General features: G+C 38.5%; 5 protein-coding genes across 11 annotated transcripts; 2 read left to right on the plus strand and 3 right to left on the minus strand.

Annotated features, from left to right (window-relative positions):
- Positions 1-278: 278 nt before the first annotated feature.
- On the minus strand, positions 279-2163 carry LOC105689842 (thioredoxin reductase-like selenoprotein T homolog CG3887). Its single transcript, XM_012407169.3, has 4 exons — positions 1786-2163; positions 1511-1640; positions 1142-1337; positions 279-1046 (listed from the first exon to the last, which is right to left on the minus strand). Exons 1-4 carry the CDS (start codon positions 1917-1919, stop codon positions 922-924), a joined length of 585 nt encoding a protein of 194 aa, XP_012262592.1. The 5' UTR covers positions 1920-2163; the 3' UTR covers positions 279-921.
- A 74-nt stretch (positions 2164-2237) lies between these two features.
- LOC105689840 (N-terminal Xaa-Pro-Lys N-methyltransferase 1-A) lies at positions 2238-3539 on the plus strand. The gene is made up of 4 exons (XM_025746713.2): positions 2238-2580; positions 2717-2903; positions 2964-3072; positions 3147-3539. The coding sequence occupies exons 1-4, from the start codon at positions 2407-2409 to the stop codon at positions 3400-3402; spliced, it is 726 nt and encodes a 241-aa protein (XP_025602498.2). The 5' UTR covers positions 2238-2406; the 3' UTR covers positions 3403-3539.
- LOC105689839 (heparin sulfate O-sulfotransferase) lies at positions 3478-5894 on the minus strand. The gene is made up of 7 exons (XM_012407166.3): positions 5582-5894; positions 5093-5322; positions 4858-4943; positions 4638-4776; positions 4453-4550; positions 4166-4323; positions 3478-3970 (listed from the first exon to the last, which is right to left on the minus strand). Exons 1-7 carry the CDS (start codon positions 5691-5693, stop codon positions 3759-3761), a joined length of 1035 nt encoding a protein of 344 aa, XP_012262589.2. The 5' UTR covers positions 5694-5894; the 3' UTR covers positions 3478-3758.
- A 227-nt stretch (positions 5895-6121) lies between these two features.
- On the plus strand, positions 6122-7112 carry LOC105689898 (60S ribosomal protein L35). The gene is made up of 3 exons (XM_012407272.3): positions 6122-6253; positions 6562-6698; positions 6813-7112. Exons 1-3 carry the CDS (start codon positions 6251-6253, stop codon positions 7042-7044), a joined length of 372 nt encoding a protein of 123 aa, XP_012262695.1. The 5' UTR covers positions 6122-6250; the 3' UTR covers positions 7045-7112.
- A 353-nt stretch (positions 7113-7465) lies between these two features.
- Positions 7466-12735, minus strand: LOC105689897 (golgin subfamily A member 2-like). Of its 7 annotated transcripts, none has more exons than XM_020854589.2 (15): positions 12456-12688; positions 12262-12354; positions 11954-12187; positions 11810-11842; positions 11483-11647; positions 10784-10979; positions 10473-10638; positions 10251-10392; positions 9941-10129; positions 9592-9813; positions 9325-9510; positions 8989-9240; positions 8512-8893; positions 8104-8295; positions 7466-7847 (listed from the first exon to the last, which is right to left on the minus strand). In XM_020854589.2, the coding sequence occupies exons 1-15, from the start codon at positions 12495-12497 to the stop codon at positions 7642-7644; spliced, it is 2700 nt and encodes an 899-aa protein (XP_020710248.2). In that variant the 5' UTR covers positions 12498-12688; the 3' UTR covers positions 7466-7641. The 7 variants fall into 7 exon arrangements, with proteins under 7 accessions (XP_020710248.2, XP_048508532.1, XP_012262690.2 ...); XM_048652575.1 differs by having other exon boundaries at positions 11483-11650; XM_012407267.3 differs by having other exon boundaries at positions 11483-12187; positions 12456-12549; positions 12623-12735.
- Positions 12736-12921: the final 186 nt, after the last annotated feature.

The raw sequence follows: 12921 nt of genomic DNA on the forward strand, positions 1-12921 counted from the left end.
GCATAGAATTCTTTATCATCAAAATTATTCAAACTCTACTACAGGTTTGAAACGTGTGCCGTCTAAATTTTTCCACACCCCATGAGTCTTGCTGTTTTGTGCTTCTCTCCATTATCCGAAATTATATTAAAATCGGATCAGCTGGATTTTACGCCTCTCATCTTTACGAAACGAATACGCACATTCCTGCGAGATTTTTTTTCTACAAAGTTGTTGCAAACTCAAATAATTCCACAGGGATATTTTAGGGGTTGACTAATTGAGAATAAGTATTCTCGTACCATTTATACGTATCTTTTATTCCGACTATCATACTATCCTTCTAGCTCAAGAGGAATAGAATAACTAAGCCCGATTAGTAATTCCAGGTGTTGAATATCCCTCACACGCACTTTTAACACCGGTTTTACTTCATCGGTGTACTAACAACGGAGTAAGAGCGCCGTGTGAACATAGTCATTGAGAATGCTTGTTATGAAATGGTGTGCTGGATTAGCACGTTTTGAGTATACGTTCAGCTGAACTATGGAATATTGAACATGGTGGGATGCCATTTCAGTTCAAACTCAATTCACAAACTAGTTCAACTGAACGTCCGTTTCGAAACTTGTGGAGGAACCAGGCGAATCATTCAAATGGCACGTGACCAAACTTTTTGCCAAATTATACGATTATACCAAGGTAACGGTATAGTAGTATACATACATACTATAAAAATATGTGTGTAAAAAGTAAGTTCCAAAGCAGACGAAACGTATACGTCGAACGGATTCAAGATACATAGCATTTATTCCTTTGGCATAGACTGTGCGTGGTGTTGGCAACGCAACGCATTATACCTTCCATTGGTAGCTATGTAATTATAGAAAACATTTCTCTGTTCCCATTGGCCAATAATGATGAATCAAATCAACGGCGCTACTATGTGCTGAAACCGTCGTGTTCGACGTGACTTTTTCTGAACTGCATATGACTGTCGATGATCTGGAACAATTCGGGAGGCTGTGGTATTCGGCCGGTTTCCAATTTGGACCACACAGGAACATCTGAAACATAAAAAAAACATCATCCCTAGTTAGATAAAATCCAAATAATGTTGCTCGTATAAAAAAAATTATGGCTTTGGGGAAGGATACGTTACCATTTAGCAGAATTTCGAAAGCACCGGATGCAATTAATTGTCCTTCAATGGCGTTGCAGAGAAAGAACAGCATCATGCAGGCATATAAGCGATTCTCAGTACACCATTGCCACCAGGATGGTTGGTGCAAGCCAAAGGGAGCAAATATGTTAATGCCGCATAGTATTATGACAATTACCAGGATCTTTGAAACTCCCTGTAAAATAATTTTCAAAACTTTTATTAATGTATCTCAAGTGCACAAGAAAGTTCCGTCGATTGTAAAAGGGATTTAAATTTACAAAGGTAGACATCCTTTATTAGATATCGAAAGCACTGTAAGTGTAGACCATGTTTAAACATATCAAATACAAGGAGAGTGAATCTCACCAAAAATTTTGCCATGAATAACTTGTAGCCAGCTGGATTAAAATTTTCTCCATCAATTTTAAGTCCAGGGTATTTCTGTTGCAGAATACCAACGTAGTCGTCAAATACCTTTCTGTAGCCACATGAGTAGCTGAAAATACATGCGACATTGAAACAGGTTCGGAGTGCAGTTCTTTCATGCGAATTTTGTTGCTCATGTCAAGTAAGTAAATGTTGCGTATTCGTTGCGTGGATAAGTTACAGGTTTTGAGGTCTGATGATAAAATTAAGCTCACCAATAGAAAAATTTGAGAGTCGGTCCCGCGTTTGCTCCGATCCTAGAGAGTGGAATGTCGTCCTCACCAGCGGTGTTTGCGCCCAGGACGCATATCAACATTAAATACGACAGTCCTAACTTAAATGCGTACATAATGAGGCTATAAAAAGGGATTTCACAGCAACTATCGATGAGCAGAATTAACACTGAAAATTAACCTTTCTCTTCGGTCTCGCGTACCAATTATTATGATTTAATACAAACTGTAAGCAGATCCGCAAACCGTAGGTAAAAAGTGACAATTAGGTATATGCATGGTATATGGTAGCATAACCGTCTGTCGAGAATCGAGTATCGAATTTACCAGGTATGAGCGTACGAGTAATGTAGAGAGGGGCCAACTGCACAGAATTCCCTAGGCGATTTTGTTTTCGTTATTATTAACGAATGATTAACCAACATACGTCGGGATTAGCACTATAATCATCTACAAACGATTGGGATTAGAAAAAGTCTAATCCGGGCAGATGAGGGGCTAAGTATATGGAGCTATAGTATCATGACACGAGAATTACCGAAAAATATAGAGATTAATAAAATTTCAAGCATTCCGAAGAATCCGAGGTAGAGAAGCGAAACGATGGCTGATACAGAAGACCAACAGACCGACGAGGCGTCTGATGACTTTTATACCGATGCTGCTAATTACTGGTCCAAGGTTCCTGCAACCGAAGATGGGATGCTAGGTGGTTTCGGATTCATTTCAAAGACAGATATTGGAGGATCGGAAACATTTTTATCATCGATATTCAAGGTATTGCACCGAGCAGAACCTTGGCTATTTATGATTATATCGTATTTTTCGGCGCACTTTGCCAATACCTGCGACATAACCTGGCATACTGGCGTGTGGAACGAGATTGATAGATTCACCGACAACACGTTTTCAGTTAAAAAATCCCCCTGGACGAAAACACGCTTTGGACTGCGGTTCTGGAATAGGTCGCATTTCGAAGTACTTACTCACTGTACACTTCGATCATGTCGACCTTGTTGAACAAAATTCTGAGTTCCTAGATATCGCTAGAACTTATCTTGAGGATCGTGGCAAAAAAATTGGAGAAGTCTTTGCAATGGGTACGTATTAATTTAGTGATATTAACAAAGACTTCTCACGTACACATTATATTTTCACAGGCTTGCAAGAGTTTTGCCCAGATGCCAGAAAGTATGATATTATATGGTGCCAATGGGTATTAGGACACCTTAAAGATGATGATTTTGTAAGATTCTTCAATAATTGTCGGTAAGTCTTTCGTTAAAACGTCTCAATCCTCCCTAATGATGGTCAACTCAAAATCTATCAAAATGACCCAACAGGACAGGGCTCAAAGAGAATGGTATGATCGTAGTCAAAGAAAATACAACCAGTTCAAACAATGTAGAAGTGGATACTGTGGATTCATCAGTAACACGGCCAATTGACAAACTGCGGCAACTCTTTGACCAAGCTGGATTAATTTCGATAAAAGAGCAACAACAATCTAAACTACCGCAAGGCCTCTATCCAGTTCACATGTTTGCACTACGTCCCAAAGGAACAGTGAAAAATTTCCAAAAGTGCATCCGGCAGTAAAATTGTTTTTGTCAAATAATCTACTTTTCATCAGATTGTTTAGGGTTGTACTCACGACCGAGGTCCATAAAATCATTTAGCATGGCCAAAGTGCTGAACTTTTATAATAAATACAAGTACATTTATACATATGGTAATGAGTAGTAGGCGCACGTACATATCGTTCTTTTCGACTCCTCCCTTGTACTTTCTATTTATATTTCTCAACGTCTGAGATAACACTCTACGAGAATGAGTTGTAATAAGTAGAATTGAATACCAAATACGTATATTATGCCTTTTGAACACAACGTTTTCTTGCCTCCATTGTGAAAAGCAGTAGTACAGTAATAATTGCGTATATGATCGACCGGAATTCATTTCGGTCGAATTTTTTCGTACATGAAGTGCTGATTAGCTTCTTGAGGTGTCGCACTTACTATCCGTTTTTTCACAGCGTGAAAATGATTCAAAGCATACACGTACAATTCCATTTCCATTTGCCAGACCTGAGACTTTTTAATTTTTTCCACAGTTTCAGGGAGTGGATCAACTTTTTGAGTGGTTTGTCTCAAATGAGACTTGCTGTCTAGAAAAATCGAAGTTTGAGTTAGGCAGATATGACAGAAGTACGTAGAAACTTTTACTGCAGTATTCTTGCACTTTACTTAATCGTACTTATTGTTAGATATCATCCCATATTCTGAGTATATTTAATGCGTTCCGCAATACAGAACTTCTATCTTATTTATAACTATTGATTTATAATATTCTAACTTCTTACTATCTGTAAAGTGGTGGTAAGCTCCCTTGAAAAATCGTGGTAAAATAGCCTGCAGAATTTGAACAAAGTCTGACAATTCCTCAGTAACTCCAACGAGAAGATAGTGTTGCTCTAAATTTCTTTTGGCTTCTGCCAGGGCCCATTGACTTCCAACTTCCCTGTAATGAGGTAAGTCGAAACACTCGTTGATTCAAAATCACTGATGGTTATTAGTTTACCCCCCTCCAATAAATTGTTGAAGATATTTCTGTTGTAACCAATCAAGCAAATAACCCAAAACTCCGTACCAACAACCAGGCTCATGTCCACATAGGAAAGGTACTTGAAGCCACATATTGTTTGGATCGCAGTCAGGTTGTCCAAGTTCGACACATTCATCAAATGTCTATAAAAAATGACACACAGAATATTCATACAGTAGTTAAATGGCAGAATGGGTCTAAAAAAGTAAGTACCGTTGACCTGGCATTACCTTTGTGTCTCCATGCTTTTTCCTAATCAGATGTGGTCGAAAGTTATCTCCATATCTCAGAAAATAATAATAGGATACAAATCTATCTAAAGGTTTTCTCAATAGATTTATATAAAGTGGAGCTCGTTGGACCCCAAATCTGAAAACAATTGGTTCAGCAATGACACACAAAAGAGATCAAGCAATGATTGTTCCCTATCTCTGTGTTAATAATACTTACTTTGCAAAATTCAAAAATGCTATGTGCCCATGATAAAAAGCTGGCTTCATAGCATCCCATCTAGTAATGTTATTCACAAATTTTACCTGTGAATCAAGTTTGGAATTGATGAATACCGCTGCGTTTGGAAAAATGTAGTACTTTGATTGTTTCACTATAGGTATGTGCTATTTTACCAAATTAGCATATTACTTATTGAACTGCATTTTGAATTTGCATTTTCATATTGAATCACCTGATTTAGGAGCGTGAGAGTATGCATGTTATTAGTGACATTGATGTGTAGGGAATGGTACTTGTTTTGCTTGCATAGATCATAAACTATGCCAACAAAACTAGTGGAACCAGTCTTTGGCACTCTGTTATATATCACTACAACATCCTCAAAGTCAGGCTGTGACTCATGCTCCTTATGTATTTCCCGGGCACCATTGTTTTGCTTTTGGACCTGGACTAGAGCATTCTCTGAAATTTGATGTAGAAGACAACATGGCATAAACTCTGTGTGTCAGTTTGCAAATATAGGTAAATCATACATATATCGCATGGGAGCACAAGGGCTTCCAAATAAGTGTAATGTCGAAGAGTGGAACGACGATCAAATCAGTATGTAGGAGAACTGAATTTTGGAATTTGCATAGTTTTATATTATATATCGTTAATATATGTCGAGTCACTTTGTATGATATTTTAGGGCTAGGTAATCGAATAGGCGACTACGTACGTAACGTCCTAGTACTTTCTTCTAAATAATTGATTTTCACTTTCAAATACAAAATTATGAAAAACAACGATACCGCGGTAATCCACTGTACTGAAATACTTCTTGGTACCATCCTAAATTAAGAAAATGACAATTGATAAATACACAATGTGAACACAATCTTGTCTACATTACACAATTATAACTTCCAATGTCGCAGCACTAAGCCAATTAGTAATATAATTAGATGCATAATACGAATTTATGATTTAAAAAATTCCGTTACGAACGAGGTAATATCAAGTAATATTAGTTATTCATTCATAGCATCATTACGAACCATGAAACCTTAGCTATCCAGAATGCACAACTACTTTTAAAAATCACTATAAGCGATATTCTAGGGACTCTGGGAACGACGCTTTGCCTAGTTTACGCACGCACTTTATGATCAAGTATATTTAAGAAATCTGTGAACGGATTGGTCATTTCTGTTGTAAAAATTCAGTCATTGGCTAAAATCTTACAACTTGATCGTGGAGTGCGTGCGTAGACCCAGGGCATCAAGGCGGTCGTGTCGCAGGCAATCCTATAGTCTTTGGTAGGTCTACCAACCAAGTCAGCATATATCAGTGCACCAACCACATTCCCTATTTCTTTCTTTCTTCAAGCAAGCAGAATTGCGGCAAGATGGTTAGTAATCCCAATGTAGTTGTAATCCAAATTTATTGTTAACATCCTTTATCCTAGCCCCTTCTTTGCACGAAATACGTACATTGAACTAATTTCCGAGTTTTTAGCAATCCCTCATCCATGGATACGCGTGAACCCATTATTTCGTTTTAACCTTAAATAAATCGTTGACCGAATCCCCAATCATTTTTCACGTGCGCTTCGGTATAATGCATCGCGAGTGATGTGTCAGTGCTCTTATGTCCGAACGACTTTCCATGCATTCCATACATTACTATCTGAGTAACTGAAATTTCCCGAAATTTCAGGGTAAGGTAAAATGCTCGGAGCTGAGGACTAAAGACAAGAAGGAGCTGCTTAAGCAGCTCGACGAGTTGAAGACAGAACTCACAAACTTGAGAGTTGCAAAAGTGACAGGAGGAGCTGCGTCAAAACTCTCCAAAATGTAAGTCGACCTAACATCATTGATATTTCATTTTGTCATCATCTCTTGCACTACCGATGACCATAGATTTTGTTGTTTCATTGTAATGAGTCCTATTTCATCTGTTCTTTTCAGTCGCGTGGTACGCAAGGCTATTGCACGAGTTTACATCGTTATGCACCAGAAACAGAAGGAGAACTTGCGCCTGTTATTCAAGAACAAGAAGTACAAGCCATTAGACCTGAGGCCAAAAAAAACCAGAGCTATTCGTAGGGCATTAACGCCATATCAGGCTAGTCGTAAGACTCTTAAAGAAATTCGCAAGAAATCAGCTTTCCCAAGTCGGAAGTATGCTGTCAAAGCGTAATACACATTGATCACCTAAATGTCAAGAGTATTTGAATAAAATCTTACAATAAAGTTTCTGTGCGGATATATGTCACTGGTGCTAATTTGTCTTCAAAACTATCCTCTTTCTTTTCTGAAAGGTGTAGAGTGTACGTAACTATTTTCATTGACTTATCGATACTAGGGCACCAAGGGCCTAAGCCTGTTAAATAACGAGTCGTCTGTATCGTTGAACAAGTGTTAGGAACCTATGACAAATTTAATGGATCGAAGACCAATTAATTCCACATGTAATTGTATCATCTGCCAATTGCAATCAACGCTACCTCAGTTAGGCTCAAGCTTGGGACTCTGTTGCTGGAGTGATAGGTTAACTCATGATCTACTATACATATGTATAAAAGTGGAATGCAATTAAGAAAAAAATTAACAAGAAAGCCTGCGTTGTATAAATTTATGAAATATTTAGACATTCTATGTAAAATTTCGATCGTATCTTCAAGAATAAATTCTTGAGCAGTTGGATATTGATCATTTTGATTAGAAGTTAACAACTTGGAGAAAGAACAAACTAATGGTCTTGTTGAGTTGTGTTGACACACACACATACGAAATTTTAAACAGTAATCAGTTTTCCGGAGCACCAGGAGCATGGATGAAAATTGGGTTCCAGACCACAAGAGTCCTTGCACTCTTTGATTTCAGTGAGGAGATCTAGAATCTGAGAAGTCGTGCTATCTTTCTTTGCTGATGATTCCGATGGCACAGTGGCTGGATCAGATCCCTCGGTTCCCAGTTTTTTATTCTCCGCTGGATCATCCCCTGTAAAGCACAATTTTTAGTGCCCAGATCAGTATCAGAAATATGGTTGCAGTACATAGTTATAAAAAACTAAAGGACAGAAAAAGCAATGCTTAATGCCGCATGCTTGCCAAACCACTAAAATCTTTGATAAAAGAACCAAATGCACCTCTGCAGTTGATGAGGAACAATTAATACTAGACCAGTGATAAGTTGAACAACGGTCAGATGTGGTATTAGTAACACATATTGATACTCAAAGCAAACGCAGCTGTACCTTCACTTTCAAATGTCGGCGTGGTAACCGTAGACTTTCCTCTGATCAACTGGGCAACGAGTACCTTTAGTTTATGTAACTGTTCCTGTTGTTCATTTCGTTCTTCCAATAATCTACGAAATGCCTCTTCTTTCTCCTTCGCTTTCTCCTGAAGAACGCCTCGCTGCTTTTGGTATAACGTAACATATTCACCTGTGGATCGAACATGATAGATTACAATGCATGAGATACACTTTTGAACCAAACTTAGCATAGATGTGGGTAATTAACTAAATGTAATTGATATAAAAAAGTTGTCCATATTATAGCATGTACAGCTCAAAGTGTCCAAGTGCTATAGTCATATCCTCCAATCGTCCATGCCTAGTGTATATCAATATTATGTGACTCATTTTTATCTACACCAACCGATTGTTTCCGTTTCACTCTGCAGTTGTAGTACGAGATGTTCCAACCTTTGTTTTTCATCAGAAAGCTCTGCCACTTGTTCCATCGTGTCTTTGAAACGTTCTTCGAGTTTCTTGACGGCTTCAGTGGAAGTGGATTGCGTATCCAAACCTGTGATACCTTCATCGATGTAATCACGTGCAGTGTTTAATTCTTCGGTCTGCGTCATTACCGCCAAAGTGTTCACCTTCTTTTTGTCAACATCGTTCCCAATTCCGGAAGTTTGTTCACATTCAATTTCGGTAGACCTCTGATTCTGATCCATTGATTGGACCAGTGTCCTCTCCCCATTCAACTCATTGATCAGCTGCTGATTTTGTTTTGTCAAAAAATCGATGCTTTCCTAAAATGATACGATTTCTTTAGCAACAGAATTACTATCATTCCAGGGTAAGCTCATTCACAGAAGACGGAAGTTAGCCAGGCACCAATGCATACCTGGGCCTGATGCAATTCTTGCTGCAATGTGCCGGCATACTGGGACTGAGCTTGATAATGTTGCAATTGATCGGCTACTTGAGCTGCCTCAAACTTTTCCTTTTCCAATTCAGCAAACAACAAATTCTTGTCCCTTAATTCATTCTGTAATTTCTCTATACTATTTTCAGTATCATTCAGACGTGCGTTCAATTTCCGACCAATCGCCCGCTCTCCTTGTAGCTGCTCTGTCAAATCAAGTTTTGCATTGCTCTGCAATTGATCAGAGGATTTGAAATGTTAAATGAGTAGCTACCGGTGTAAACAAAATAAAAAAAGGACTGAGCAACCACTTACAAGTTGCACAAATGCATCTTCCATTTCGCTTAGCTGTTGCTTTAATTGATGATTCTGTGAAACAGCTCGTGCTGCAGCCAATCTTTCGCCCTCCATAGCAGAAGCCAGTCGCGATGCCTGCGCATTGCTTTCGCGCAATTCCTGCAATTCATCAATCTCACGCTTCAGAGTATCGTTTAATAAGTTCTGAAAATAAGATGAAAGAAACAGAGAGGGTCAGATATAACAGAGTCGCTCCAATCCTGTAATTTAAAAAAGTGGAATGACCTTTTCGAAAAGAGTGCCCCGCAAACTGTCAAGTTCTGATTCGAGTTTGGCAACGATAGTCTCCAACCTGTCTATTTTTTCTTTGTCATCATTGGCGGTACAAGGCAAAGATTCAGGTATCGTATTCTGACTCTGTACTTGACATTCAAGTTCTGACAACCGTTGAACAAGACTTGCTTCTCTGCTACTAATATCTGAATTCTCCTTCAGGGTTTGCTCGAGCTGAATTATGAAAAATCATCGAAACCAGCCATTACATCTTAGCAGATAGTTGTGCGTAAATGATGGATTTTTAATCTAACAAAAATTCATTGAAATGGGAAAGTGATCCTAAGGCTGCTGTGGTTACCTTCAAAGCTAGAGTAGTGACCTGAGCATTGAGCTGGTGCACATAATTTTGATAATGACCACTGGCTTCATCACGCTCGCTGCTCACAGACTTGAGAGTTTCCATTAATTGGCTAACCTGTTGCTCCATAGCAGCAACAATGTGAGGTTGTTCATTTGCACCGTTGATGACTTGGGACACAGAGGTCATCTGCAGTGTGATGTACAAGAATCAATTAAGTATTAATCATATATTTCACTGTGATCGACGAGCAAAGTTTATTAATCGGCGGGAACTTGATAAAAATGTTGAATTGCAAATCCGTAAATACCTGTTGCATCCTAAGATCATTCAAGGCTAGTAGAGCAATTTTTTCCTTCAACTCCTGTTGAAGATTCACCAATTCGGTATTTCTAATATTCAGCGTCTGCCTTAATTCAGCCACTTCTAATTCAAGATCGTCCTTTTCTTGCCTGGATCAAACCAGATGGATATTGTCCGGTATAATGTAAAGTAGAAGTCTGTTGTCTGTTGTCTGTAGTTGGAGACTTACTCAACTTGAGAGCACTTTGCCTCCGTGGAGATGTAGCTGGATTGGAGCCGGTGAAATGAATCTTTAATTTCCTCGCCAGCATTCTTGGCAGCTATTAATCCCTTTTCCGAGTCAGTTAGTTGAAGCTGCAGTGACTTCAATTTTGCATTCAATTCTTCAATTTCACCTGTGAATAGATGGTAAAAAAGTTGAAAGTTATACACATAAGCAAACCTCTTTCAACTTTACACGAATTATCTCTATTCCAGAAATAGATTATTACTAGAGGTTGGATCCTCTGGGAACAGGCAAAATCTTGCAAGAAAACTCACCGATTTTCTGTTTGGTGGTGGCTTGACTCTGTGCCAGCGCAGCAGTGAGTTCAGCTTTTTCTCCAACAAGTATACCGGTCGTTTGTGCATGTAACCGTAATTGTTCTTTGAGCGGATTTAACTCACAAAAGAATTTTGACTCATACTCAGCTTCCTTGGCCCTCATTGTAACTTCTAATTCTGACACTCTGGCCTTCTATGGATATAAATAAAATTTCTATGATCCATAAAAGTTATTGGAATGCAAATGAGAAACAGGTGGAAAGTCAATATCTATGAACTCAGCCATACCACTTTCAAATTGTTCAAATGTAGTAATTGTACTGAATTGTGCAAGATTTGTGCTGTATTCACAGAAATCACAAACTGACAAGGAAAGAAATCAATGCAATGCGGTAAAGAATTGGTTTTTGAGTAGTTCTGCCACATTGGATTTGTTTGAAGAAATTAATTGTGCGGAAACATCGTCTGATAAGCTACGCATTCACAGACCAACATATGGTGATTCTGTCAAAATAGTACTACAAGGATACATTTTTGCTAATTGGAATTGGCTAACAATAGAACTTTTGGATCTGTGAGGCGTTGATGATTTTTTATTACTCACCAAGGGAAATTATTATTTTTTTTTTTTTCAAGTTTCTAACGCTATACTTCAGTATCATTGTTTATGAAGAATGATCACTCTATTTCACTTACATACTGGTTAATTTCTATTTGCAACCGGTCAATCGTATCCTTTTGTTCTTGTATGCAGGCAGTTAGAAATTGATTTCTCTCTTCCAAATCAGAGGCAAGGCCCAATGGTTCCTTCTTGCCAGCTAATACATCGTTTGTTAAAACATTTTCAACTGCGGATGTCATCTGCTGAAGACATTCTTTTTGTAATGCTCCACTTCCAACCAACGAACCATAATTATTGAACGAGGCACTAAAATCCTCTTTTATTCTAGTCTCCTGGTTTTTATCTCCATTATGATCAATTTTAGTTTCAAATTTTGATTGTGACTGGAATTCCTGACTTACTATGAGTGGCGGATCAGCAATATCCGTCATACCCTGTGTAGTTGAAGTCATTCTGTGAGGTGCACAATACTCAACCCGATCCACTTTGAATGTATCCCAATCTTCCCTGCTAACCAAAGGATCGCATGGATGATCTAAACTTACAATATTTTCCACCGGATCATGAATGGTTCCAACTTGAGCTGAGGGAGGAGCGAGCATTGGGTCAAAAGAATCTTGACCATTGCCAGGGTCACATTCTATCGAATCGGAAATCTTTGACAGAGGTACTGGTATATCGGACCTTTGATAATCTGTTGCTGCTTCCCAATCATTTCCTTGTGCAGTGTTAGTCTGATGATGAGCCTGGTTGCTCAAATTGACAGCAACGTCATAGCTCTGCAAAAAAGTTATCAAAATGGTAACCTACAGCACAATCTTTTTTCTCAAAGTGCAAGCATAGGTGCATTTACCTTAGGTGAGACACACCGTTCCATGTTCTCGCTTACAGATTTTGCAGCATTACTTGCCATGTAACTTTTCTTACTGAGTTGGAATTCCTTGAGCTGCAACCAGGAGCGAGTATGAGAGGAGAGTGAGACATTTAAATTTGTAGGCTGCAATTATATAAAAGTGCAATATGCTATCTGAACTTGAGAGATCTCACCCTTCTTTTGGCTGCCAGAAGTTTTCTTGAATCGGAAAACATTCTTGTTCCTGGTACACTATGAATTGAGTTGAACTCGACGCAATTAAACTATCTAAAGATCACGATAGCTCATCATTGATTTCATTCTGCTAATACATTCATATTACAAACTACTAAATATTTACCACTTTCTTGATGAACTTGCGAACTCTTTATGATCGACGGACGAATCCGAAGAAGGTTGCCAGCAGAGTTGTCTGCCTACCAACCACTACGGAATGCAACCGTAGGGGGGACACCGCAACGTGGCGCATAGGAATTTTTTGGCGAGCTCTACACGAACCTCATTCATAGTTGAAGTAGTTAGACACTACGCGATTTGATTTAGGTTGGGTAGAAATTTTCAAAAGGATTCAAAAAGAGGAGATTTCCTAAAAAAAAGTCTCGACTCCCAGATCTGTAGGACCATTATTTATAGATTTTC

The sequence above is a fragment of the Athalia rosae genome, chromosome 3 (assembly GCF_917208135.1).
Source record: "Athalia rosae chromosome 3, iyAthRosa1.1, whole genome shotgun sequence".
NCBI lineage: Eukaryota > Metazoa > Arthropoda > Insecta > Hymenoptera > Athaliidae > Athalia > Athalia rosae.